Source organism: Linepithema humile, chromosome 1 (assembly GCF_040581485.1).
Source record: "Linepithema humile isolate Giens D197 chromosome 1, Lhum_UNIL_v1.0, whole genome shotgun sequence".
Taxonomy (NCBI): domain Eukaryota; kingdom Metazoa; phylum Arthropoda; class Insecta; order Hymenoptera; family Formicidae; genus Linepithema; species Linepithema humile.
In genome coordinates, this window is record NC_090128.1 from 38,399,755 (window position 1) to 38,423,956 (window position 24,202).

The following is a 24,202-nucleotide window of genomic DNA, read 5'->3' on the forward strand; positions in this document are numbered from 1 at the left end:
CATTGCTTATGGATTAATTGCACTTATTTCTAAGTTTTATAATTTGTTAATTATGTATATAATATAAATATTGTTAAAAATAAAAACTTTATTTGTTAATTAGTGTTTAATAAAATAATAATCGAGAAAGTTATTTCATGTTTAATTATTCATTTTCGGAAGTTGTGCGAATTTACTTTATTTGAAAGTGTCTGATATGTCCCTGCATTTGCCCTGCATTGGTCGATAAGCAAACATTTGCTCTGTTTAATAGAAATTTTAATCGTTCAGTTGGTCTTCTGCCTCTCGTGCTACAAACTCTTGTGCCATTTTCGCCCTCCTCTTACGCCGACGACATGAGATTACCGCTCTGTTTGATGTATTCAATGCTGTTTTGTATTCTTCTAAGCTCGGCAGAAGTACGCTTTAACATCAGCGTTTTCGTTAATGCGATATTGAGCATCCGGAGATTTTATTCCGCGGCGACCGTTATGTTTGCCCATCCCGGAGATGATTACAAGGATTATGGAGGTCAGTTGAAAACGGTATATGTTATTTTTGCATAAGTGTTTCGTAAATATTAATTTAATTAAATAAACGTTTGCAACATTCCGATATCTTCCAATAATATTCCTTGAACTGACGAAGTAAGAGAAACAGCAGAACTATTGCAGAAGCGATTTTATTTGTTTAGGCAAATTTTTAGAAAATGTGTTTACTACATATATTTTTACTACAAAGTTAGTACAAAATATCAAGCTTATTAAGCTGCGATTCCCGTAGATTTGGAGATCACACACTTGGTGCATGGATGCTACCGTGGACTGAGCCAGCACAATGTGATGACCGTGAATATGCATTTCAAAAAGATGGAAAGATCGCTCAGATACCAAAATCAAATAGTACAACCCATCACCATCGTTATCATGCCTAACTTTGAGGCGTATCAGGAATTTGCAGAGGCCACTAAAACTTACCCCATGTCTTTTTCGGTGTGGTTTGTGCTGTTTCTTTATCCAATTGCCAATGATACCCACAATTATTGTCTTGAGCCAATAGGTAATCCCTTCAACATAGCGTTCAACACGCAGATGCTGGTATTGTGTTATGGCGAAGACTTTCTGTGGGAATGGTACTCGGTCAAAGGCGAGACTGTAAAGACCTCTAAGTTAGCGGTATGGGACGATGAGAAGGGATTTGTTTCTCTGACGAACATGTCTCTCTATGATCGAAGGAAGGATTTGGAAGGAGTTGTCCTGCGAGCCACCGTGGTTAAGGTTTTCAACAAGATTTTTAAAGTGGTTTATTGGCATAAGAATAATTATATACTAAACATCTTATAATTAATTCCACGCGTCAGAAGAAAATTTGACATTTGCATAAAATATTTTTACAAGTTTGCATTTGTACATATAATCAATTTCCATCAATTCGTCATCGAATTTTATCTAATAATCTTTTCCAAGTTTCGTTATATTACGAATAATATGCATTAAAAATTATATATTTTCCAAAATTTATTTAATTATTACTATCAAAATTAATTCTCAATTTAATTTTTTACTATTAATTCAATCAAGGATGTACCGATTTTATCGCCGATTGATGATAATTATGTGGTTAATTTGTATAACAAAGTATTAGAAGAGCTTACAAATACTCTTAACTGTACTCTGAATATTGTATCGGAATTTGCGGACCACGGCACATATGATTTTGAAAATAACATTTGGTCTGGAGTGATGGGTGAAATCGTGTCGGGTCGCGCAGACATCGCTATTGCCGATATGTCGATGACTAGTCTTCGAATAAAAGACGTCGACTTCACGCTGCCCTTGATAGTATCTAAAAATAGCTTGTTTATCAAAGAACCAGGAACTTGTGGTGTCAAGTGGCTTGGTTATTTTCAGGTAAATGCAATTAATATTAATTGCAATTGAATAAACTTATCTTGATTTATTTGTATATTTCATTATTCTTTAAAATTAAAATACAAGGAAAAATTAAGAAAAGAAATTTTTATTTTAAATTAATAATTTTTTAACTTGTATATTTATAACAGGTTTTTAATTTACAAATTTGGATTGCACTTATTACGGTAATAGCAATTACACCGCTTTTGTTGTTATATATAAAGTATTACATGCAAACATTTCATGGATTTCGACACGTTGTCAATCTGATTTCTGATAATTATCTTTGCATTTGGGGCATCTTCTGTCTGCAATCACTTATAGGTACTATATTACTTGTAGTTTGTTTTACAGCTGTAAATTACAAATTTTAAGTATTATATAGATAGATATATTTATTTGTTCCCCTCAGGGTTACAATCTCCCTCTCCTTCTCCTCTTCCATACACATCCAACTTACTTCTAACTTATTCTAACTTACTCTAACTTATTCTATTTATACTCTATCCTTAACCCTAAATCTACATCATAAGTATTCACGAGCTTCTCGTGCCTACCCCTTGTACACACACACACACGCTTTGTGGACTTCCGTTTCCTATTGCATCTTTTAAATCATTATATACTCTCTCCCCGCCTTCCCCTCGCTCCCCCCCTCTCTCTCTCTCCTCTCTCTCTCTCTCTCTCTCTCTCTCTCTCTCTCTCTCTCTCTCTCTCCCTCCTTCTCCCCCTCTCTCTCTCCTCCTCTTCTCCTCTCCTCCCTCCTCTCCTCCCTTTTCCCTTCTATCTCTCCCTCTCTCCCTTTCCATCTCTCTCATCCACCATTCCCCTTCCCCTTCCTCTCCCAGTATTCTTTCTACTACTTCCTGCCAACTTTTCCCTCCTTCCTCCCATTCTCTACATTCCTCCCAAATGTGCTCCCACGATTCTATCCCTCCTTCACACAGCCTACACCTCCTTTTTTCCTCCTCCTCCCAATACCTCCCTTCTCTCACCTCACTTCCTAATCTAAACCTCGCCACTCTCTTCCACCTACTTTCCCCCCACCCTTTTTTTAAATACCCCGGTATCCCCTCCCTTTTCACCATTCCATACCACTTATTATACCTTGATTTTTCTATTCTTTCCCATCTTTCCTGTCTGTCCCTCCTTTTCCCTTCCTCTACTATCTCCTTCTCCCATTCCTCTCCCATCTCTCTCCTCCTCTCCATTTCTTTCATTTCTATCCCTCTTTTCTCAAAATATTCCTTTCTTTCCCCCTCCCAATTCGATCCTATTTTTCCTTCCTTACTTCTCTGTCTTATTTCCTCCCAACATCTTCTCACTAATTCCCCTCCCTTACCCTCCCTCAATCTTCTTTCATACCTCCACGCTCTTATCCCTGCTCTTTCCCTCAATTTCTCTCTTTGCATCTCCTCCCTCACCATATACCCCGGCGTCCTACTCTCCACTCCTAATATCCATCTCAAATATCTTTCCCCTACTTTCTCCACTTCCTCTCTCTCCTTCCATCCCCAGATCTCCACCCCATATCCCATCACCGTCCACACTAACTTATCAAAAAGCCATATCCTTCTTCCCCAGTCCCTTCCAAATCTTCTTTTCCCTATCCCCCACACCTGTCTCATAACCACCGCTGCTCTTCTCACCCTTTCTCTTATTTGCGCTTCCTGCCCCCCATTTCTCTGTATCATATATCCCAAGTATCTATATTCTTTTACCTCTCCTAGCTTTTTCCCTTTCCACCTCCAATCCTTTTTCCCCATCCTCCCTCCCCTCCTCCTAAACCTTAGGATTTTCGTCTTTTCCGTGTTCAGCACCAAATTTTTTCCATCCAGATAACTTTCCAACCTCCCTATCATGCTTCTCATTTCATCTTCACTCTCCGCCACTAACACCATATCGTCCGCGTACGACATTGTATATACCCTACCATCTCCTAACTTTACCCCACCCCATTTCACCTTGCTCATCTCCTCCTCTAAATCCGCCATCAATATATTAAATAACAAGGGACTTAGCGGGCACCCCTGCCTCACCCCTCTCGTCGTCCAAAAACATTCCCCTGTCCTCTCTCCTACTCTTACTCTGCTTTTAGTTTCTTCCATACTTTCCATACTTCTCTCTATAATCCCCTTTTCAATCCTTCTTTTTTCCATATCTCCTCTCAATACTTCCCTATCTACCATATCAAATGCCGCTTTCAGATCCACAAACAATGCTACCATTTTCCCTCCTTTCCTTTCCAGCTGCCTATTTATCAAATAATTCAGCACATATATATTATCTATCGTTCCCATTCCCTTCCTAAAACCCGCTTGATTCGGTGATAAACTTTCCTTTTCTCTCATTTCCTCCTTTAACCTTTCCGCCAATATCATCATATATACTTTATATGCTGTCGGCATTAACGTTACTCCCCTATAATCCTCTACCTTCACTCCCTCCCCTTTCTTAATTATCGGAATTACTTCTCCTTCTCTCCACACCTCCGGCCATCCTTCCCCTTTCCATACTCTCCTGCATACACCCCATAGCCACTCCTCCACCTCCACACCTCCATATTTCCACACCTCTCCTGGTATTCCGTCTTTTCCTACTGCCTTTTTCTCCTTCAGATTTCTTATCGCCCTTTTCACCTCCCCTCTACTCAACTCTTCTCCTCCTCCCTCCTCTGTTTCTTCCCTCTTCCTACCTCTTCCTTTCACCCTGTTTTCCACTCCTCCCAACATATCTTTGAAATATTCTTCCCATTCCTCCATTTCTATCTCCTCATTCACTCCCTTCCTTCTCTTTCTCTCTCTATTTATTATCTCCCATACATCCCCCTCTTTTTTTGCCTCCATCGCTCTTCTCTCCCACCTCTTATTCTCCTCTCTCTTCTTCTCCTCACACAATTCTTTGTAGTCCCTTTTCTTTTCTCTATATCTCTTCCCCTCCCCTCCCTCTCTCCTCCACCTCCTCATCTCCCTTCTTAACTCTCTTTTCACTTCCTTACATTCTTCATCCCACCACCCTCTTCTCTCCTCATTCCCCCTTTCTCTATCTTCCCTCCCCATTTCTCCTAATACCCCTCTTATCCTCTCCTCTCCTTTTCTCCATACCTCCTCAATTTCTCCATCTCCTACCTCCAAATTTGCTAATCTCTCTTTGAATCTCTTTTTCCCTTCCTCATCCCATTTCCCTCTCCATGCCTTCTCCCCTCTTTTGCCTACCTTTCTCCACTTTACCTTCCCTTTTATCTTTATCTCAATCGGCTGATGATCCGACTCTACCCTGCTCCCTATTCTCATTTCTCTCACCCTTTCCTTAGTCCTGCTACTGCCCAATATGTAATCAATTACCGTATTTCCCTTCCCTCCCGTGAATGTATATTCTCCTCCTTCATCCCCCTTTACCCCTCCATTAAAAATTTCCCACCCTTTCTCCCTTATACATCTTACCAATTTTTTTCCCTCTTTATCCACCTTCTTATCTCTCGACATCCTCCATCCATCCTCCTCTCCCCTTTCCACACTTCCCTCTATTCCCCCACCTTCTCTCCCCGTTCTCGCATTAAAATCCCCTCCCATCAATATTCCCTCTTCCTCCTCCTCCTTCTCCATCCATCCCTCCAACTCCTCCAATGTCCTATCTATCCCTTCCCTCCTAACGTATACTCCTATTATCTTCCATCTCTTCTCCCCTATTTTTATATTCCCCACCATTATCCCCTCTTTCTCCTTCTCAATTCCCGTCCCTTTCTCTAATATATCCTTCCTTATCCCCATAATCATTCCCCCCATAGCTCTTCCTTTCTTATTTACTTTCTTTGCTTCCTGCATCCCCCATATAAATCCTCTCGGTAACCACCTCTTTATCTTCTCCCATCCCTTTTCCCCCACCCACGTTTCTGATAATACCATCACATCCCAGCTCTTCAGATAATTCCAAAATTCTTTATCCTTGTTTCCCATTCCCGCCACATTCCAAAATAATATCCTCCATTCTCTCTCCTTCTCTCTACCTTCCCCTCTCTCTCTTTCCCTTCCTCCACTTTCTTGTCAATCTCTCCCTTCTCCAATTCTCCCCTCCTCTTTTTTCCTTCCCTCCTCCCTCGCCGTTCCTTTCCCATTTCTCAATACTTCATTCTCCTCATCCCATATCCACCATTCCTCTTCTATTCTTACCTTCCCGTACACTCTCCATACTCTTTTTCCCTTTCTTCTTTCCTCTTTCGCTATTTCTTCCAATTTCCACTCCATTCTCCTCTCCCTCCATGTCAAGTCTTCCCTAATTATTTCTTTTCTCCCCCTTAACTCCCTCTTCCTTCTCATCACCTCCCTCTTCTGCTCTTCTTTTTTTAACTTCACCCACAGCGTCTCCGTTCCCCTTTCTATATTCCTTCCTAACCCCCTCATTTCCTCTATCTCCACCTTTGCTCCAATCTCCGCCATTAATCTCTCCACCGCCTCTCTCCTCCCCCCTTCTCCCACTTTTAACTCCTTAACTATTACATTCTTCTTCCTCTCTTCCCTTTCCCTCCTCTCCAACTTTCTCTCCAATTCCCTTACTCTACTTTCCACCTTCCCTTCCTCCCCCACCTTTCTCTTCTTTTCTCCTTCTTTCTCCTCCCATCTCTTTTCCATGTTTTCTACCCTTCCTTCCACCTTTTTAAGTCCTTCTTCCCACCTCTCTCCTTCCTTCCTCCATCTTTCCTCCCTCTCCCTCATTTCCCTCAACTCTCTCTTTAAATCCTCCACCTCCTTCCTCAACGCCTGCTCTTGCCTCCTTCCTTCTTCTATTATTTTCTCCGTTATTTTTTCCTTCAACTCTTTGTTCGCCTTTTCTCCATTTATTTTCATCTCTTTTACCTCCTCCATTAATCCTCTTATCAAATTTTCAATCCCCTCCCCTTCTCCTTTCCCTCTCTCCGGCGACCTCATTGTTTTTTTACATGTCCTGAACACTTCCTCCTCCCCCTCCCCTCCTTCTTCTCTCCTCCTTTTCCACATCTCATCTACACTCACACTCCTATCCCTCATCATTATTTTCCCCCTTGCTCCTCTCACACTCATCTTCTCCCTGTCACGCCTGCGCACTCTCTCTACCTGCCTCTCCCTAGTTACTCTCCCGCACTCTCGCTTTCCAATCTATCTCCTACCTTCTCCCTGACCGACTCGAGCCACTCGCTTACCTCTCTACCTTCCCTATGTTCCGCGCCTTTCACCTTCTTATATCACCTGTCTCTTTTCCTTCCTCTCTCCTTGCCCTTATTCTTTCTATCCCTGCCTCTCCACTTTCTCTCCCCTTCACATGCACCTCCACTCACACCCCCTCCACTCTCACCTTCCCTCCTTATCTCTATACCCTTTTCTCACTTAATTTTCTCTCACTACCGAACCACGTATCCTTCTCACTACGCACCGGAAACGGAAGTCCTCATTTTAAGTATTATATATTTATTTATAAAATATTTATAAAATACTTTATAATTGCTTCACTTTATTAAATAATAAAATAAAATTATATAATTTTACTTATATTAAATAAAAAATTCAAAGATTTTGTAAATAAAATTTAAAGTTAATTTTTGACTTTAGATTTTCCGTCGTCTTCGTCGCTACGTCTTGCGTACTTTACAATAATTTTAACAGCAGTGCTGATAATGACTCATTACTCGGCAGCGTTAGTTAGCTTTCTAACGACGTGCCCTAGTGTTTTACCTTTTCGGACAATCGACGAATTTGCCAACGATGGTACTTATGAATTAATAGTTCCACGCGATAATGCTGATTATGACGTAATCACCGTAAGTTCGTTCAATAATTAAGAATTTTCGTTCTCTTTTACTTTTTCTTCTGTACTTTTAGACTGTCGAAGTTATAACTGATTGTACTTACTAAACTTGATAACATGAAATTACAATCATATTTAATTCTGCTACATTCTTGTTAACATTGATACATATATTCAGCATTTATTTATGTATTACAAAGCATTTTTGCAATTGTTTTAGATGTCAGAAGATACTTTCTCATTGAAATTGAAGAAATTAATGAAGGACGAATCGAAACTGCCAGCAACTTTAATCGATGGTTTCGTGCAAGTACGATTAATATTTGTATTTTTGCATCGTCGCATATTAAAATAAGTAGGAAATCAATTTTAATAATGTAGCTAATATTGTTGTTAATTTTTTATTCGATAAAATTATTTTAATTATTTTAAATATTATTAGTTATTTTTAAGCTTACGATGTACATAGCGAGATTATTTATTATTTATTGTTTCTTTAGGTATGTAATGAAAAAAATGTCGCTTTTATGGAGTTAAATGTTATGAAGAAAAGTGTAGAAGTGATAATTCCGTGCAAACTGTCGGCTATCAGTACTGAAAGAATTGACAACTTAGGGATAGTTCTGTCTAAAGGCAATCCATACACTGCTTTAATAAATTATCAGTGAGTACCATAAAAATATTTAGTATATTGTCATACATACGTTGCTGTCAATTTTGAAAATATTGTATATTTCAGTTTGGAGAAATTTTTGGATAATGGAATAATGATGCGTTTGAGAAGTGCGTCATTTTCAATGCAGCCATTTAAAAATAAGGCTTATGAACCGGTTCGCATAGTAAGCGTCATTCCAATTTTGATAATACTGTGTGGAGGTTTTATATTGAGTATTTTTTTGTTTCTTATGGAAAAAATTTTTTATCGGTATACAAAAAGCGAATTTCAAAGGTCCTCTGCTAACTGAAGAAACAGTTCTTTATTAAAAAACGATAATCAAAATATTTGAAATTGGCAAATTCGTTTAATATAAATGTTTTGCATTTACAATTAGAATTAGAAGTAGAAACATATGCTACGTTTTCGTTTGTATCTATGTATTTGTAGATTTGCAACAAAAAATTAAATAATATTGATGTTTGCATATCATCTTTTCTTAATCGCTGTATGTATCGCATATCACTTTTGATGGTTTAAATTGTTAAAAATTATTTTTACGACACCTTGTAAAATGCTGAATAAAATGTAGTAAAAAAAAATTACAATATAGTAAATTAATTAAGTATTTTTTAGGACAATATTCTCCAAAAAAGCAAATGTTTAAAATTTGGTTTCCAGTTTTTATAATGTTTTTTTATAAAAATATCTAACGCTCAGTATGATTAGCTAATCAGTAGTGACCTATCGAGTGATCGATACCAAAAGTTTTTTCTGTATTCTTTTCCAACAAATATATTCTTTTTATAAGCTTAAATGTGTAAACTCACCTTCATGTGATAAACTAAAAACTGAAATACGTTGACATTTAAGATAATGATATATAGGCAAGCAATGCTGATTGCAAAAGCTTGGCTGCAACTATAAACAATCAATAATTCATGGATTAGCTGATGGTTCGCTGATAAGTGATGTATGTGTAGTTTGTGATAATGAAACCGCTATATTCACGTACTACCCTCGGTCTAGTACCCTCATTCGCATCCTCGAATCCGATAAATTCTATCCGATAAGATTCTCGAATCCGATAAATTCAAACGTCCGTGAGGATCGCCTTTCAGTCGTGCATTTGCAACTTCGTATTGCGGAATTTTATTCTTCAATTCATAATAAAATTCCGTTCCCGTTGGTTATCTTAGTAAAAATTAGGAATTAAGGTGCCAATTTCTTGTCCTGATATTTTGTCTATTTTTATCTATTTATTTTAATTTTTGTGAGAAAAATATTTTCTTCTTATAAATTAATAGTGAATTTAATAATTCTTTCTTTTTATCAAATTATTTCAACTTTATACCTCGAGATGAAACATTTGATAATACGATCGATTGCGACACTTCTTTTTACGCTGTCCGCTAAAGTGTTGACAGTAGAGATAGATACTAACAATTATTTCCGACTGATCAGTGATGTCCGTAAATATTATCACACTTCATCTATTATTTTTGTGCAGTCGGAGAATTATCGTGGTAAGTATTAAACTTCCACTTTTTGCACTACATATGTATTACACTCACAGTCAGTTAATGGATAGTGAACAAAAAGTTTCTGCAAGTTTAAAATAATTTTATTTGTATGTATCAAAATAAAGAGCTTTAGAGCCACAGCAGGATGTTCGTACACAATTATGATCAATTTATTGATAATATAAGACAATAATCGTGTAATGCAATTGCAACTTTGTTTCAATCTGTCAACTTCATCAAACAGTAGTATAGATAAAACATATAGATGAGCGCTTTACAATTAATTAAGCAAATAGCATTCAGTCAATTGCAATTGTAATTTATAGCTCGATGAAATTAAGTACGGTTAATATTACGGACATATTACAATTTGTTTGATCGAAATATTTGTTCTTTTTGCCAATAATCGTTGTTAATGTGCATCAAAAAATTAAAATTGACAATATGAACATATGTGTGCGCGAAAATAAAATGACAGATTAACATAACGAAAAAATGTCACCTTACATTGTCAAAAATGGAAACTGGAACATCCGAATATCATGCTGTGGTTTTGCAGTCCTTTATTTTATTACTTTCTGATAAATTTTGATAAATAGAAGCTATATTTATTTTTATTTGTGTGAATGTATTATATTAAATGTACAACAACTTAATTAACAATATGATGGTAATTTTTACATAGTAATTAATACATAGTAAATTTTACGTAGTAATTAATTTTTGCGTAGTAATTTTTACGTAGTACTTAATACATAGTAAAAATAGTCCATGATTAATATAATATATCGTGTTATTTACATTATATTATAACAATAAATTTTAAATTGCAAATTATTATTTATTTCTTAAATATTATATTACGTCACAGAATATGCTATTAGTACCAATTAATCATTAAAGATATTAAATATTATTAATTCAAAGTTGCAATTGCATTACACAGATTTAAACTTGACGACATTGGTGCACACCTGGTCGCGTGAGTTCTCACGACAGCAGGTCATGACCATGACCATAACTTTCTCGGAACTGATGAGCCAGTATAATAGGTACCAAAAGACCATCGTAAAGCCATTGTTCGTCGTTCTCCTCGACACTGGAGAAGCCATGAGTGAATTTGTTAAAGCGACAAGGAATATAAAGCCTATTTCTTTTCCCACCTGGTTCGTGATGTTCCTTCAGCATCCTGGGAATCCGCTCGAGAAGTACTGCAAACATCCCACGGATAACGTGTTCAACGTGGATTTCAGCACTCTCATGCTGGTACAGTGCTACGATCATCCGATCCTGGTCGAGTGGTACGCTATTCGTGATAATCACACCAGAACGTTCGAACTAGCCACGTGGACCGCTGATAAAGGTTTAATTTTGAGGACGCAGAAAAGCCTCTACGCTAGACGGAACGATATGTTTGGTGACGTTATGCGAGTGGCGTACGTGGGTGTAAGCATATCTTCTTTCAATTTTATCATAGACCATATTACCGTTGAAAATAAAAAAAAATTATTATAAATAATAGATTTGTATAAAATTTTTGAAATAAAAATGTCAATTGGTAATTTGTCACAAAATTAATATTAGAATCTAATAAAATTCAGCAACTCATTAATCGCTTAATGAATTAATTTAATGATTCTGTTGATAAATGACATTCAAAGGAGTCGCCATTTTTCTTGATAACAAACGGCACGACCGACGGATTTCTCGGGCTGCTGATGAAAGAACTCAGTAAAATGATGAATTTCACAATGAAGATTCTGGATCCGGTTGAAGCGTATGGTAGCTGGAGCCATACACAGAATATGTGGACCGGTGTGATCGGTCAGCTGGTATCCGATGAGGCCGACATTGGCGTCACTGAATTCACCATTACGTCTGACAGATTAAATGTCGTCGATTTCACATTGCCGTTGATGCACTCGCGAAATCGCATCTATTTCAAACAACCCAGCAGTTCTGACGTACAATGGTCTGGATACTTCAAGGTAATCATGTTCAAATTACTTTTATCGTAAATTTAAAAAACTAAAAATAAAGTTATTTAAGATTATTTAACTATACTTAGAAAAAAATAGCTTGAAACGTTCCTGAAGCAAGTTTTTTTAAATGTTTGTTTTATTTCTCCTTTTGCAAAAAATTGGATATAACATTTACAAATTAACAAAATGCGTAAGGATATTAAATAAAGATATTAATGCATGATGTTAATAAAGTTTGGATAGTAACGAAAAAAGCTTTTTCTTTCTGAAGCTATAAAAATGATTCACTAAATTATTGAAAACTGTAAATGATATAAATTTTTCAGGCATTTAGCCTTGAGATTTGGATAACGCTGGTAACCATAATAACAGCCGCTTCTATTCTATTAACTGTTATAAAAGCAAAAGGATTCTCGATAAACGTAATATCAGAGAGTTATATTAATGTTTGGGGCATTTATTGCCAGCAGGGTTTGTCAGGTAACGCTTACATTAGAAATATTTACAATTAATACACATTAATATTGTATGATATAAATTTTTCAAATTATTTGTTGTACTATTATTTAATTTTTAATTTATGTGTCTACACGAAATACATTTAATACTGAAATAATATCTTTTATTCTAGAATTTCCTAATAAATCGTCAATGAGATTAGCTTTTTTCTCTATCTTCTTCTCATCGTTGATAATTATATCCGCCTATTCCGCCTCGTTGATCAGCTTCCTGGCGTTCACTACGGCCAGCTTGCCTTTCTCCAATCTGGAGGGCTACGTTAACGATGGTTCTTATAAATTAATCGTTGTGAAAAACAGTGCCGAGTATGATATGCGTAAAAGTACTGTGAGTTTCCGTGTAATTAATGTGTAATAAATTAATTTTATTTTTATATTAATTTTAATTTAATTATGTTATAAAAGTTTGTGGAGAAGATGTGATATATTAATTGCAACTGAAATAATCTCAAATTATCAATATTCAAATTACAGTATATCAAAGACCCTGTCTTTCGAAAAATATACGAATTGATGGAAAATGAGGAGGAATTGCCGTTAACATTATCCGATGCATTCAAACAAGTTAATAGTCTTTTTTAATGTAATTTATTTATTTAACAATGTTAAGTTTCCTCAAGTTGTTTTATGTCAATTTTTGGGCAGCTATGCGGACAGAAGAAATATGCGTATTATACATCGGAAATATACATAAACAGTATGAGCATTCATCTGCCATGTAAATTCGTACAGATAGAAAGCGGAAATACTGATAGTTTGGCATTAGCTTTAACAAAGGGAAATCCTTACATCGGCTTAATAAATTATTAGTAAGTTCATAAAATATATGTATATCAATAATTTATATTTATGTATAAATTATGTACGCTTTATTATTTTATGTATGCATTAATATTTTTAAAAACAATTGTATCGAATATTTTTATCTATTTTTCAGCCTGCGGCAATTTCGGGACAACGGTGTCATGAAAAAATTGAAAAATGGGTATCTCTCAAAGAACAATGCACCGATGACTAACTACGACGCGGTCAATTTAAAGGATATAACGCCGACTCTGACGGTAATGACAGGTGGAATAATGCTGGCACTATGTGTCTTGATAATCGAGAAAACATATCATACTTTAACTGCTAGATTTAAAAATAGTAATCTTTTAGTTAAAAAGTCGAGTCTGCAATTCCAAAAAGTAAACAACAAAAATAGTCTGAATAATTTGAGATTATTCGGATATTTGCCATGATATTATTAAAACTAATCTGAAGTTTTCCAAAAGTTTTAACGTATATTTCTGATAGAATGTTAATGAATCATTTAAGTAATGTATATGTAAATTTATTTATTTTATAGATAATTAATAGGTAATTAAATATGTATATATATGATACATATATTCCATGTTTAATATGGTAAATAAAACTTGCAATTAAATATGATAATAAATGTGTGAAGATTTCCATCTTCTTTTTGTTTTATTTTAAATAGTTTTTTTATCTACTTAATATTTTCTCATTTTATTTAAATTTATTTTTTATAACAAACTTCATAATTAATATCTCTGCCAAAATATTATATTTTCTATCAGAAATTTTTAGATAAAGTGTCTTTAAGATTATAGTAATTTGTACAAACCAGTTTTCGTTGATGTCCACGATAATGCCAAATCATTTTCTCTCTCTCCTTTCTTAGTGATATTATAATGTCAGCAACAATGATACGGACGCATTCTTAATAACTGGTAACGCATGCATTTTTCCGCCACGTCATACATTCTCCGTTCGCGAAATCGCTTTCACCGTAAGTTCAGCAGCAGTAGCAATTCTTTGCATTTACAAACGAACAGATGTGAGAACGTGCGAACAAGCGCAAAGTAACTGTGACGTCTAAGTTTAGATATTAATGTTTTTCTTTTCTTAAAAAAAAATATGGATTCCATTTATCAATATTGTATTTGTAAAAAAGTAACATATTTGTATATAAATTAGAAAATAAAGACTCAATTGATTTAACAATTTAAATTATAGATTAAGACTTAAGAATCAAAGCTGGTTGTTCGTGTTTCAATTACATTTATAATAAATTATATACATGCTGGCTGTTATTCCAGCCATATTTAGTGTGAAAAGGTTACAGCGATACCAAATTCAATAAATAATGAAAATTGCGTTAGAAGCAAATATGCGAGTAACAATTAAAGCGCAAAAACAATAAAGCGATACGCAGTTACTTGGATCACTTTTTGAGATGCCAATTGTTACAAAATATAATACATTTTTTTTTTAACTATAAAAATTATATTTTATTATATTTATTTATAATTTTATTAGTTTTTTTTATTGTTGAACTTTAGGTTGAAAATGAGAGGCGATTTTTTTACGAAGACAATTATATTTATTATGCATGTAGATCGAATACAAGAGGTAACTTTGCCAAACGGTAATTATAACAATATAATCACTTATCGTGTAAAAGTGAGTGATGAAAAGAATGTGGAAATAATTAAATTATTGATGGATAATTTTACTTTATTATCAAAAATAGTTTGTTGTTTGAAAATAGGATTATTTTTGTAAACAGAATCTACCTGAGAATACGTCTTGCAGAGATTGTCATCCAGACGTCGTTTAAGGAGACGCGTACCGATTCGCATAGCATTACGAAAAGTGATTTACATAAAAAGAAGGCAAGGTGGATTACGTAATACCGATTACGCTTCTGGTTACAACGCCAATGAAGACACACTGATTTCTAAAGAAAAAAAAAAAAGGAAAGAAATGCATGTGATCCGTGACCTTTAGTAAAATTCGCCTACGCGGATTGTACCCACGCGAATGCAATGAAGCCCACCGTCTCTAATTTACAAGAACATAAACGCCCTCCTGATTTCATGCACGTGTTACAATCTCGTCAAATAGCGGCACGCACAAGCCTCGAATGTGTTTTGCTACGTGATAGCATGTGAAGCGTTCCTCCATGAATCACATTTCCTTCGTGAAAATGCGATTTATTATTTCTTATCATATTTTTTTCAATCAACTATTTTTCAGTTGCATACAAATTTAATAACAATAAAATAATATTACAATCTACATATTCAGAATATCGTATATAAAAAAATCTTAGATGCAAAAAGTAAATTTTGAAAAATTATGTAATTTTATACAAAATTGAAACATTTAAAGTTTAATAAGTTTATGATAAGTTTCAATTTTCTTCAGTTATTATAATATTATTGACAAATGGAAGTTGCATCAGCATCTTTCCAGCAGATGTAGCCGATTCGATACGCACTCAGGTAGCATAACTGCTGGCAGGCGCAACGGATGTGAGTGAGCACGCGCTACGTTTCCGCTTGCTGTTTGACCGGAAGTGACCTTTGTCTGATTAGAAAAAACTCGCACGCATGCATCAATCTCTGGCGACGACATCAAACTGCCGACCGTGGTCGCGCAGCCACTTCATATACATATATACGTGAGTTGCTTTTACCGTTGCGCCGAAGGTTGCAGCGTATTGATTACGAAAATAAACGCGTCTTCGCGAGTTTCAATCCCATCAGTGAAAAATTTAACTTGAACAAGGCTGATAACTGCACACGATTGCAGCAAGGATTGGTTCTATTACCGGATTACCTTGATTTTTGTTAAACGTAATAGATACAATTATTTTACGATAAGAAGTAAGCGAGTTATGGTCGAATTTTTATATTTTTTTGCAAAATGTATCAAAGCATATATAGTTTGCTGGCAATAATTGGTCATTCCGAAATTAGTTTGCTTTTGCGTAATTGCATTCAATGCAAATACAAATAATTAAGCGTATCAATTACTCGAGATATTAATCAAACAAGCATATTTAAACAAAGACTTGGTCAGTTAAACCGTGCTTTTGAAACCGGCACAAAATTTCCTCTGTTCTGATTCAATTTTTGGGTATAGAAAATTTTATTTAAGTAAAAAAGATTTTTACCATTTGACAAAAAAATACGTATACCTGTCAAGAATACAAAAATAATTTTTTAATTGTTTTTTCGTTTGTTTTTTGCATTTCCGGAGGAGCATTCTAATGGAGAAACGCACATCGATGACGATGAACGCGGTGTGACACGACTGCACGCAAGACAATTTATGCATCTTTGCGCCGCGCAGCCGGACGGCCTCGAAATGCATTCTGCAAACGTGATCGTTTATTATCGTTGCCGCCGATCGACTGTTTCAAGTGGAAAACAGGAATCCCCGAGAGACGACTAGGCTCTTCAAGTCTCTCTTTCTCGCCGCACGTGGTTGTCATTGTTGGTGCGTTGTGTCATCTCTGGGCTTGTCCAGAATGCCATTATATCGTGGCGCATGACAGAATTTTTGCAACTGATCGTAACAATAACAATAATTGCGAACCAGGAAACAATAATGCTGCTCGTTGCTAATGACGATTGTTACATAGGAAACAATGATGGCGATGTTAATGGTGCCGGGCGGAGCATTGATCCAAGAAATGAAGTCGTAATAAAATCGCGAAGTGACGTCTTTTTATGAGTCGCGACAGCATTTCGTGTGATTTAAGGATATCGTATATAAAACTCACTTTACACGATTTATAATTCACTATAAAATTTATAATTTTATGTACCATAAATACAGGAAATATTAAAAAAAAAAAAAAATTAAATCTTTTATTACGTAAAGTAATAGATAGATTTTTTTATCTCGAATATTGAGAATTTATAAAGCGTTTAAAGCTGTTTTAGATACACGTTGATTAAAAATAAAAATTAAAAAAGTAATTGTATTTTTATTACAATTAAATATAATTTTTAATTCTCTGTACGGAAGTAATAAATCATAGCTGGACATTTTAATGACGTTGACAAATATCGTACGAATGATATTGTTACATTCTAAAGAGTATGTTAAAGATTACTTTGCTAGATTTGAAAGAGGTCTCTTATCTAGAAATACGATTTCTGCCTTGATTGCAGGACACCCGGGTTCCCGGAAAGGCGTAAAAAAAAGTTGGTCATTAGTTTATGACCGGAAATCGGTCATAAATTGCACACACCTTTACCTACCTAATTCTATCTCAGATAATAAAGATCAGGTTCTTTTACATAAAATAGAATCTACGAAAAAATGCGTACTAAAAATTGAGCAAAAAATCTAGTTTCTCAATTGTTAGTTTATTTACAGACTTTTTTACTATATTAACTTGTTGATCAGATTTTGACTTTGGTTTGATTGTTACGATTCTTCCAAGTTTCCTGACCATATATGGCTCAGACAAAACTGAAGAGAACGTAATAAAACCAAAAAGTTGTGTTCAAAAAATCGCTGATTGAAAAATATAGTTTTTACTGTAATAAAAAAAAAAATTTGAAAACTTTTGTAATAAATCCATCACTATGTGTGTGTGTGTGGTTTCTTTACGGTTACTGCAAAGCTCATTAACGTGTTCGAGAGCGTGGGAAGGTGTTAGTGTTGGATCACTTGTAATGAAATTAACATGTGTAACGGATAATACAAGCTTGATGCTGGATTCTAGTAACCACTCATCTGTTTTTTTTTGTTTTATTTATTCCTTGACACAAATGTTTCGATTATCGTCGTACCCTTCTCCTTTCGATTAGTAGGCTATTTGTTCTTATAAGATATCGTCGCCGATTGATGGTTTTTAGAGAAAGCAACAGAAATTACTATTGCTCGAATGAGATTTGTGAATCCAATGAAAACAACTCATTGTTCTCGATATCGAGACCGTGAAGTTCAAAAATATTTCACTCTCCTTTTTTTTGTTAAATATAAAAGCATTTAATAATATGATTAGACTGCTATAGATAAACTGCACTCTAAATGTATTAATTTTTCCAACAAGCCAGATAATTTGATTAGTGGATCATAAATAATAGACGTAATCATATGTCGCTACACCACAAGCAATTATTTCGCATTTTTGATCGAAACAAGAAATTGTTAAGTAGGTATAGTAAATTAAATATTAATTTTATCTGATAATATAAGGTTTAATAATTTAATTAGTACTCGCATATTTCTCTTTAGTAAAAAGAAAATAAACGATCAACTGCCATTTAGAACACAAATTATATTATAATTTATCATAATTTTTAATTGATTAATACTTATTTCTATTAAATGTTTATTTGGATATTAGATTCTCCATTAAATTTATCACATTTGTCATAAACAACATAGCGTTAATCGTTTACTCAGTATCAAAACTGAAAGAACTGCTGATATATCACTTTATCAAAATCATTAACATTGTGAAACGGTCGAGCGTAAAAGCGTTTAATTGCCGTATCACATTATTGCCCAAAATAGGAGATCATCGAGATCCGTTCTAGATGCATGCAACAGAGTTCTCTCATCTGGGAAAGACGAGACAGAACGATTCCTCTCGCTCGCCTATTTACTTATTACACATTTCTTTCTATTTCATTTATACCTTTTAAATTTTTATTATTATACAGTTTATTTCTAATTTATTATTTTTGCTTTTAATCTATAAGTTACGCCATATCCTTTATCATTTTTATCGTTTTTAGATTTATTTCAGCAAAAGAATAGGTCCTTGTAAATCTCGATTTCTTGTCTCTCTCTTCCGCCAACGTCGACAGCCCACGTATACCGGGTGTCGCGTGGGTGTGGATCGCGCGTTGTGCACACACGGTGGGGGAGCCGTGCAGTACCGACACCCCACCGCCGTCTCAGTAGTGGCAGAATGGAATGGAAAGGAAAAGAGAGAGAGGAGCCGTAGTGTACAGCTGCCTGCCTGCCTGTTTGCTGTAGACACGATTATGTTTCGTGTCTGGCAAACCCATTCAGTACTTCTCACGGCACAGGAGCACATGGTGCGGTCGCCGCCGTAAACCGTCTCCGCGAGTGGTGCACGCACACGAGTGGCGCGACGAAGAAGTGCAGCTCCGGAAGATAAGCCCGCCGAGGAAGTGGAGGAAGGATAAAGAACAAGAAGATAAAAGCAGATAGGCGGAGACAAAAATAATACTAAATTAGACAGAAAAATACGAAGGTGACGTAAAAATATATTAGATGTGTGTTAAATGTTCCAGAAGATATTGTCTTAAGCAAATTAAAACATATTAATTATATTTAAAAATATAAATAAAATACAGCATGCAAACATGTGTATTTTATACCGTAATATAAATATTGAGATTTGTAAAGTTAAAAAGAGTTGAAAAATACAATAAAATAATAATTTCAAATAAATGAAAAGTAATTACGCCAAAATATCTTATTTTTTGAAATAATTTTGATTTTAAAATACTGAGCAAATAAGCAGTGCGTTACCTAAACTGCAATCGAATCTTCGTACACGTGCTAATACGCATGTACTTTGGCAAGTAATTCGGCACATGTCCGGTAGCCATGTGATGTGAGAAGTTCGGTTCCGTGCCAATTATGATAGTGTGCGCGAAGCCGTGAACGTTCTTGTCGATAAAGTTCCGCAAGTTCCGTGCCGAATGGTGCGTCAATTCGCGCTCTCTATTCCGCGTCGCAAGCTGGTGATCTTTAAATAGTGTTATCGCGTATCTAAACGCAGGCAGACATCCGAGAAGATAAAAACAGATACAATCTAGATAAGATACCGTTCAGATAAGAAGACAGAAAGAGAAAGAGAGAGAGAGAGGGAGAAAGCACAGTTGGTCAGCTGGAACAGAGTGATCCACGTTTCCGGAGACTGACTGAAGCATCAGTGACTTGCGATCTTAGAATCATTCGAGTGATATAAAGGTAATTAGAAATTATACTAATTAGCGAAATTTTAGTTGTACTAAAAAATTATTTTTTAGAAAAGAAAAAGATTTTTAGACAAAAAATATTTTTTTACGTTTTATACATTTTGATGTATCAAGTGATACATAAAAAATAAAATAAAAAAATACATAAAATAAACTAAAATAAAATAAAATAAAATAAAATAAAATACATCAAAATAAACGATACATTGATGTATCGTTTATTTTCACACGTTAAAATCTTGACTTGGCAACTAATAAAATAAATAAAATCGATTAATGAAGAGAGAGAGAGAGTCAAATAAAATTCGATGTAATAACTCGCGCGTTCAGGAGAAAGTATAGCAATTAAATGTAAAACAACAACCGGTTCTTCGTAATCGGGAAGATCAGTAGAAAAAGCTGAAATTAATATGGTGTGGTCAGACCGTGCGAAATTTTTAAGCAAGAACCCGATTCACCTGGCGAGATTTTCGAATTAATTGAGTCAGACTACTCGCCATCTCGCAATGCATATAATGGTCTACCATTGGTTCACAAAAATACTATGTTTATTAAAGACAAAGGATTATCATTACAAGCGAAGTAAAGAGCGTGGACTTGTAAATAACCTGTTCTTACTCACGGAAGTCAAACTAGTGGTTCTCCATGCGTGTAGCAGTGGCGTGAAATATATGCCGCGTTATAGTATAGATGTGATCAGAAATGTTAATTTAACCGTTAGAATTTCTCATTATCGACACGGAAAGTAACGTAACTACGTAACAACGCGGTCCCGGTGGCTGATAATTATGTCATATTCAAATCGCGAAATATTGTACGAAGTGAAACATTGTTTTGGAACGGTAAAAATCTTGTGACATTTATTTATTAAAACGTTTCACGTGAAACATCGATTTCAAGCAAATTTACAATTGAAGGAAAATTTGAAACCCGCCAAATTACGTAAAATTTTAATTAGGATTGATTATTTTAGTTCGATTGCGTGTGCAATATTTTAGGTGAAACAGATAGCGACGAGTCGCGTTACATGAATATAGATTATGTTGATTCGCTATTACGTCATTCGTCCTCAAGAAGGAGTTTCAAAAACGGCACTTAAATGTCGGTGACAGTGCTGTCAAGCTACGTTGCACTTTCTGGGACAGATTGTTGTTGCATAGTTAACCGGTAAAGCAGCGGCGAGAACAGTTCACCGCGAGTTCTCATCCACTTACGCGGAATTGGATCACTCGGAGTCCGTTCGAAATAGCTATGATTTACGGAGGAAGTCGATCCGCTAAGTTTCACACGGAGATTGACGGTGGATGCGATCTGGCATTATACTTTACCGGCGTAATCTAAGTGCGACGTCCGAGCGAAGGAAGAACTCTACGAGCGCGGTATCATTAGAATCGCGGTTAAATATAGCCATCGTCGTAAAGTTACTCTCGTTTAAGTGTGTGGAAATAAAAAAACGTCCGCGGTCATCTCCTATTCAAGTTAACGAAACGGCGTTGCGTAATTTGAATAAAATTTTTTTCTTCAAAATAGTATTAACGACAAATTTAGTTGATTTATACATGGAATGTTTTAAGTTTTTTTTTTTTTTTAATCCATGGATACTTTTATATCGATACAGAATTGAAGAGTCTGGCATGCTTTGTAAGGAAAGGAGGGAAATTGTGTCAGCGTTTCGTGTTAACGCAATTGCATCTTATTTGAATTATTAACAATGAAATACCTCATTATCTTAACTTATTCATGGACCGATCTAGTTAGACCCAGTAGCGGGCAATGCTACCGGCCTACTCGATTAACAAAGAGCGAAGCATTGAGCGGAGAGAACGGGAGCAACGTACGCATGGAAAGCCGTAAAATCGTTCATAATGACGTTCTAATGGAAAATGCATGAAATTTTCTTATTGCAGGTCTAACAAGAGAGACTAGCCGCGAGCAGAAGTTTCCCGTTATTGGATGTCGGCGAAGCGAAGAGAGAAAGAAGCGATTTGCCCGTTCGGACAATTTTGCGAATCTCACGGTTTCCCGAGGCCGCTCTCTCGCATCGAATCGCGCGATAAATAAACCAGGTAAAGCCAAATCGCATTGCTCATGCTCTCTCCTTCTCTCTCTTTCTCTCTCTCTTTCTCTCTCCAGCGTACAATTGCTCGCGCGTGAGTACGCTGCCGAAAGCGCAAGAAACGTCCACGTATGATAAACGATTTTGGATTTTGCTCCGCTGAGACCCGAATGCGGGAAACGACGTCTGTTCCCGTTAAACGCGTGCGAAGTTTGTAAGTTTATTCGCATCTTCTCTCGGGAGCGAGCGAGTCTCGCACGGTGAGACGAATTTGCAGATTTAGGCGTATCGCGATGATCATTTGTTAAATTAGAGTGATTGTAATTATTCAAAGTAAATGTTAATCAAATTTAGATAAAAAATTAAATTAAACTTTAAATTATACTTTCTTAAATTAATTTTTACTTCTCCTCATTGCATAAAGAATAAAAAATCAGCTTTTTACGTTGAATTAATTTTCATTTCGATAAGGTAAAAAGTTGATGGACTAATTAATCTTTAATTTAATTAGTCTATAAAGAAAGTTAATAAATTTATTTTCCAAATTTTTGTCTTTTGCAAAAGCAAAAAGAAAAATTGGTCACTATTTTCAATTGTATTATATAAAATTGTTAAATAAAGTAGAAAGTGCTATTACATATGTTAACCAATCTCTTATGAGGAAGAAAATAATATTGTCGTATTTAAATATTAAAAACAATTAATTTTTTTATGCATAAGTTTATTATATTATATTGATTCACGGTTGTGAGAAAAATATAATATGCTTTTAAAAATTAATCAGAATTATGAAACGGTTGTGTTAACAGTTAGCCGCTTGTAAAATAAATGGTTTTAACCTGAATTCAGGAAACACTGTCAGAAAATGCTCATTTAAAATAAGCAGATAAACAATAGCGTCTGGCAATTAGACTTGTCGCTATTAATTAATAACGCATCCAAAATAAAGCCAACGGTATATCGCGAGCAGGTATTTAATCAGATTTACTATCGCTAATTACCTATGTTCGTTACTGCTGTTTCGGAAAGTTTCGCGCTTTTGTTTTCTTCATTAACTTGCAGATTTATCTTAATGGAATCTGATTATACCTAGCGGAATCATGTGCTCGCTAGCTAGTAATTCGCGAACACAAGTTTGAAGCACAACTGTCAGTGTTTTATCACCGAACATAAGTATATTTTGAAAAAAATATATAGAATATAGTATTTGGAAAATGCGAAATTACTCATCACACAACTTCATATAACACCTCGAATAGAAATTTTATCTCTTATTTTTTTCTTTACGGTTGAATAAAGATCTTTTTTAGTGATACAAGACCTTGAGAGTCTATTTTGTTTCTTCGGAACTGATAAGTTAATAATTTGCACGCTTCTTTTCTAAAGGACAGCTTACAACCTCAAATTACTAACGTTGCAACTAATGTTACTTGCGCTCCAAGACTCATATAATATCTCGCGAAGGATAAAATGCCTAACATCTACATCATGCAACTTAAATCACGTTCGTGACGGTGCTCGCATAGTAATGTCGATAATGACGACGATCGATCTGTTGCGATCACAGGAAGCATCGCGCTTGTACGACCGCACCGATCGCTCCCGCTGGCCATTTATGGCATCTCGCGGGACGCGCGCTCGCGGTTGTCAACCCTCGATCACCGATCGAATGATTCTCGATCCTGCGCGATCCGTCCGCGATTAGAATGCGCGGCGAACGTTGATTAGAATGCAGCCGCGCTGCTCGGACGGCATTTAACGTGGACGATCGCACGCATTAACACGCATGACACCTACACACGCAAGCAAGTACGCGCACGTATGCAGACATACTGATGTGTGTTGTAAGACATGTGGCGGCCGGGTCGCTGCCCACATGCGTTGCGCGACACCCACATAAAACGCAGCTACCGACTCTCGATGGTTCGCCGTAAACCGTAATCCGCTCGTGCCGATTACAGACTCGGCGACTCGCGCTGCCGCTGCGTTTCCCGGTAAAATATTGCACGCTCGACAATTTTCAGCG

At 35.7% G+C, this 24,202-nt stretch overlaps 3 protein-coding genes across 4 annotated transcripts in view; all 3 read left to right on the forward strand.

The window, feature by feature from the left end:
• Positions 1-223: 223 nt before the first annotated feature.
• Positions 224-9,820, forward strand: LOC105679615 (probable glutamate receptor). The gene is made up of 9 exons (XM_067348005.1): positions 224-510; positions 763-1,256; positions 1,560-1,889; positions 2,042-2,216; positions 7,475-7,683; positions 7,891-7,980; positions 8,171-8,334; positions 8,410-9,542; positions 9,744-9,820. Exons 1-8 carry the CDS (start codon positions 336-338, stop codon positions 8,633-8,635), a joined length of 1,863 nt encoding a protein of 620 aa, XP_067204106.1. The 5' UTR covers positions 224-335; the 3' UTR covers positions 8,636-9,542; positions 9,744-9,820.
• LOC105679614 (glutamate receptor-like) lies at positions 9,549-14,028 on the forward strand. Its single transcript, XM_067348004.1, has 8 exons — positions 9,549-9,851; positions 10,795-11,294; positions 11,510-11,836; positions 12,157-12,310; positions 12,462-12,676; positions 12,823-12,912; positions 12,994-13,157; positions 13,286-14,028. Exons 1-8 carry the CDS (start codon positions 9,686-9,688, stop codon positions 13,587-13,589), a joined length of 1,920 nt encoding a protein of 639 aa, XP_067204105.1. The 5' UTR covers positions 9,549-9,685; the 3' UTR covers positions 13,590-14,028.
• A 5,028-nt stretch (positions 14,029-19,056) lies between these two features.
• The window catches only part of LOC105679837 (uncharacterized), a 31,655-nt gene continuing 26,509 nt past the window's right edge, over positions 19,057-24,202 (forward strand). The window contains exons 1-2 of one of the 2 annotated variants that reach the window (XM_012380117.2): positions 19,057-20,112; positions 22,028-22,186. The gene's annotated coding sequence lies outside the window, so the exon portion shown is untranslated. The remainder of the gene's footprint in view (positions 20,113-22,027; positions 22,187-24,202) is intronic. The other variant, XM_012380118.2, reaches the window with a different exon arrangement.

Coding starts and splice junctions, on each gene's coding strand:
- LOC105679615 (XM_067348005.1), top strand. CDS start 336: ATGAGATTACCGCTCTGTTTGATGTATTCAATGCTGTTTTGTATTCTT. Junction 1,257..1,559: donor TGCGAGCCACCGTGGTTAAG/GTTTTCAACAAG, acceptor AATTCAATCAAG/GATGTACCGATTTTATCGCC. Junction 7,981..8,170: donor TAATCGATGGTTTCGTGCAA/GTACGATTAATA, acceptor TTGTTTCTTTAG/GTATGTAATGAAAAAAATGT.
- LOC105679614 (XM_067348004.1), top strand. CDS start 9,686: ATGAAACATTTGATAATACGATCGATTGCGACACTTCTTTTTACGCTG. Junction 12,677..12,822: donor ATGATATGCGTAAAAGTACT/GTGAGTTTCCGT, acceptor TTCAAATTACAG/TATATCAAAGACCCTGTCTT. Junction 13,158..13,285: donor ATCGGCTTAATAAATTATTA/GTAAGTTCATAA, acceptor TCTATTTTTCAG/CCTGCGGCAATTTCGGGACA.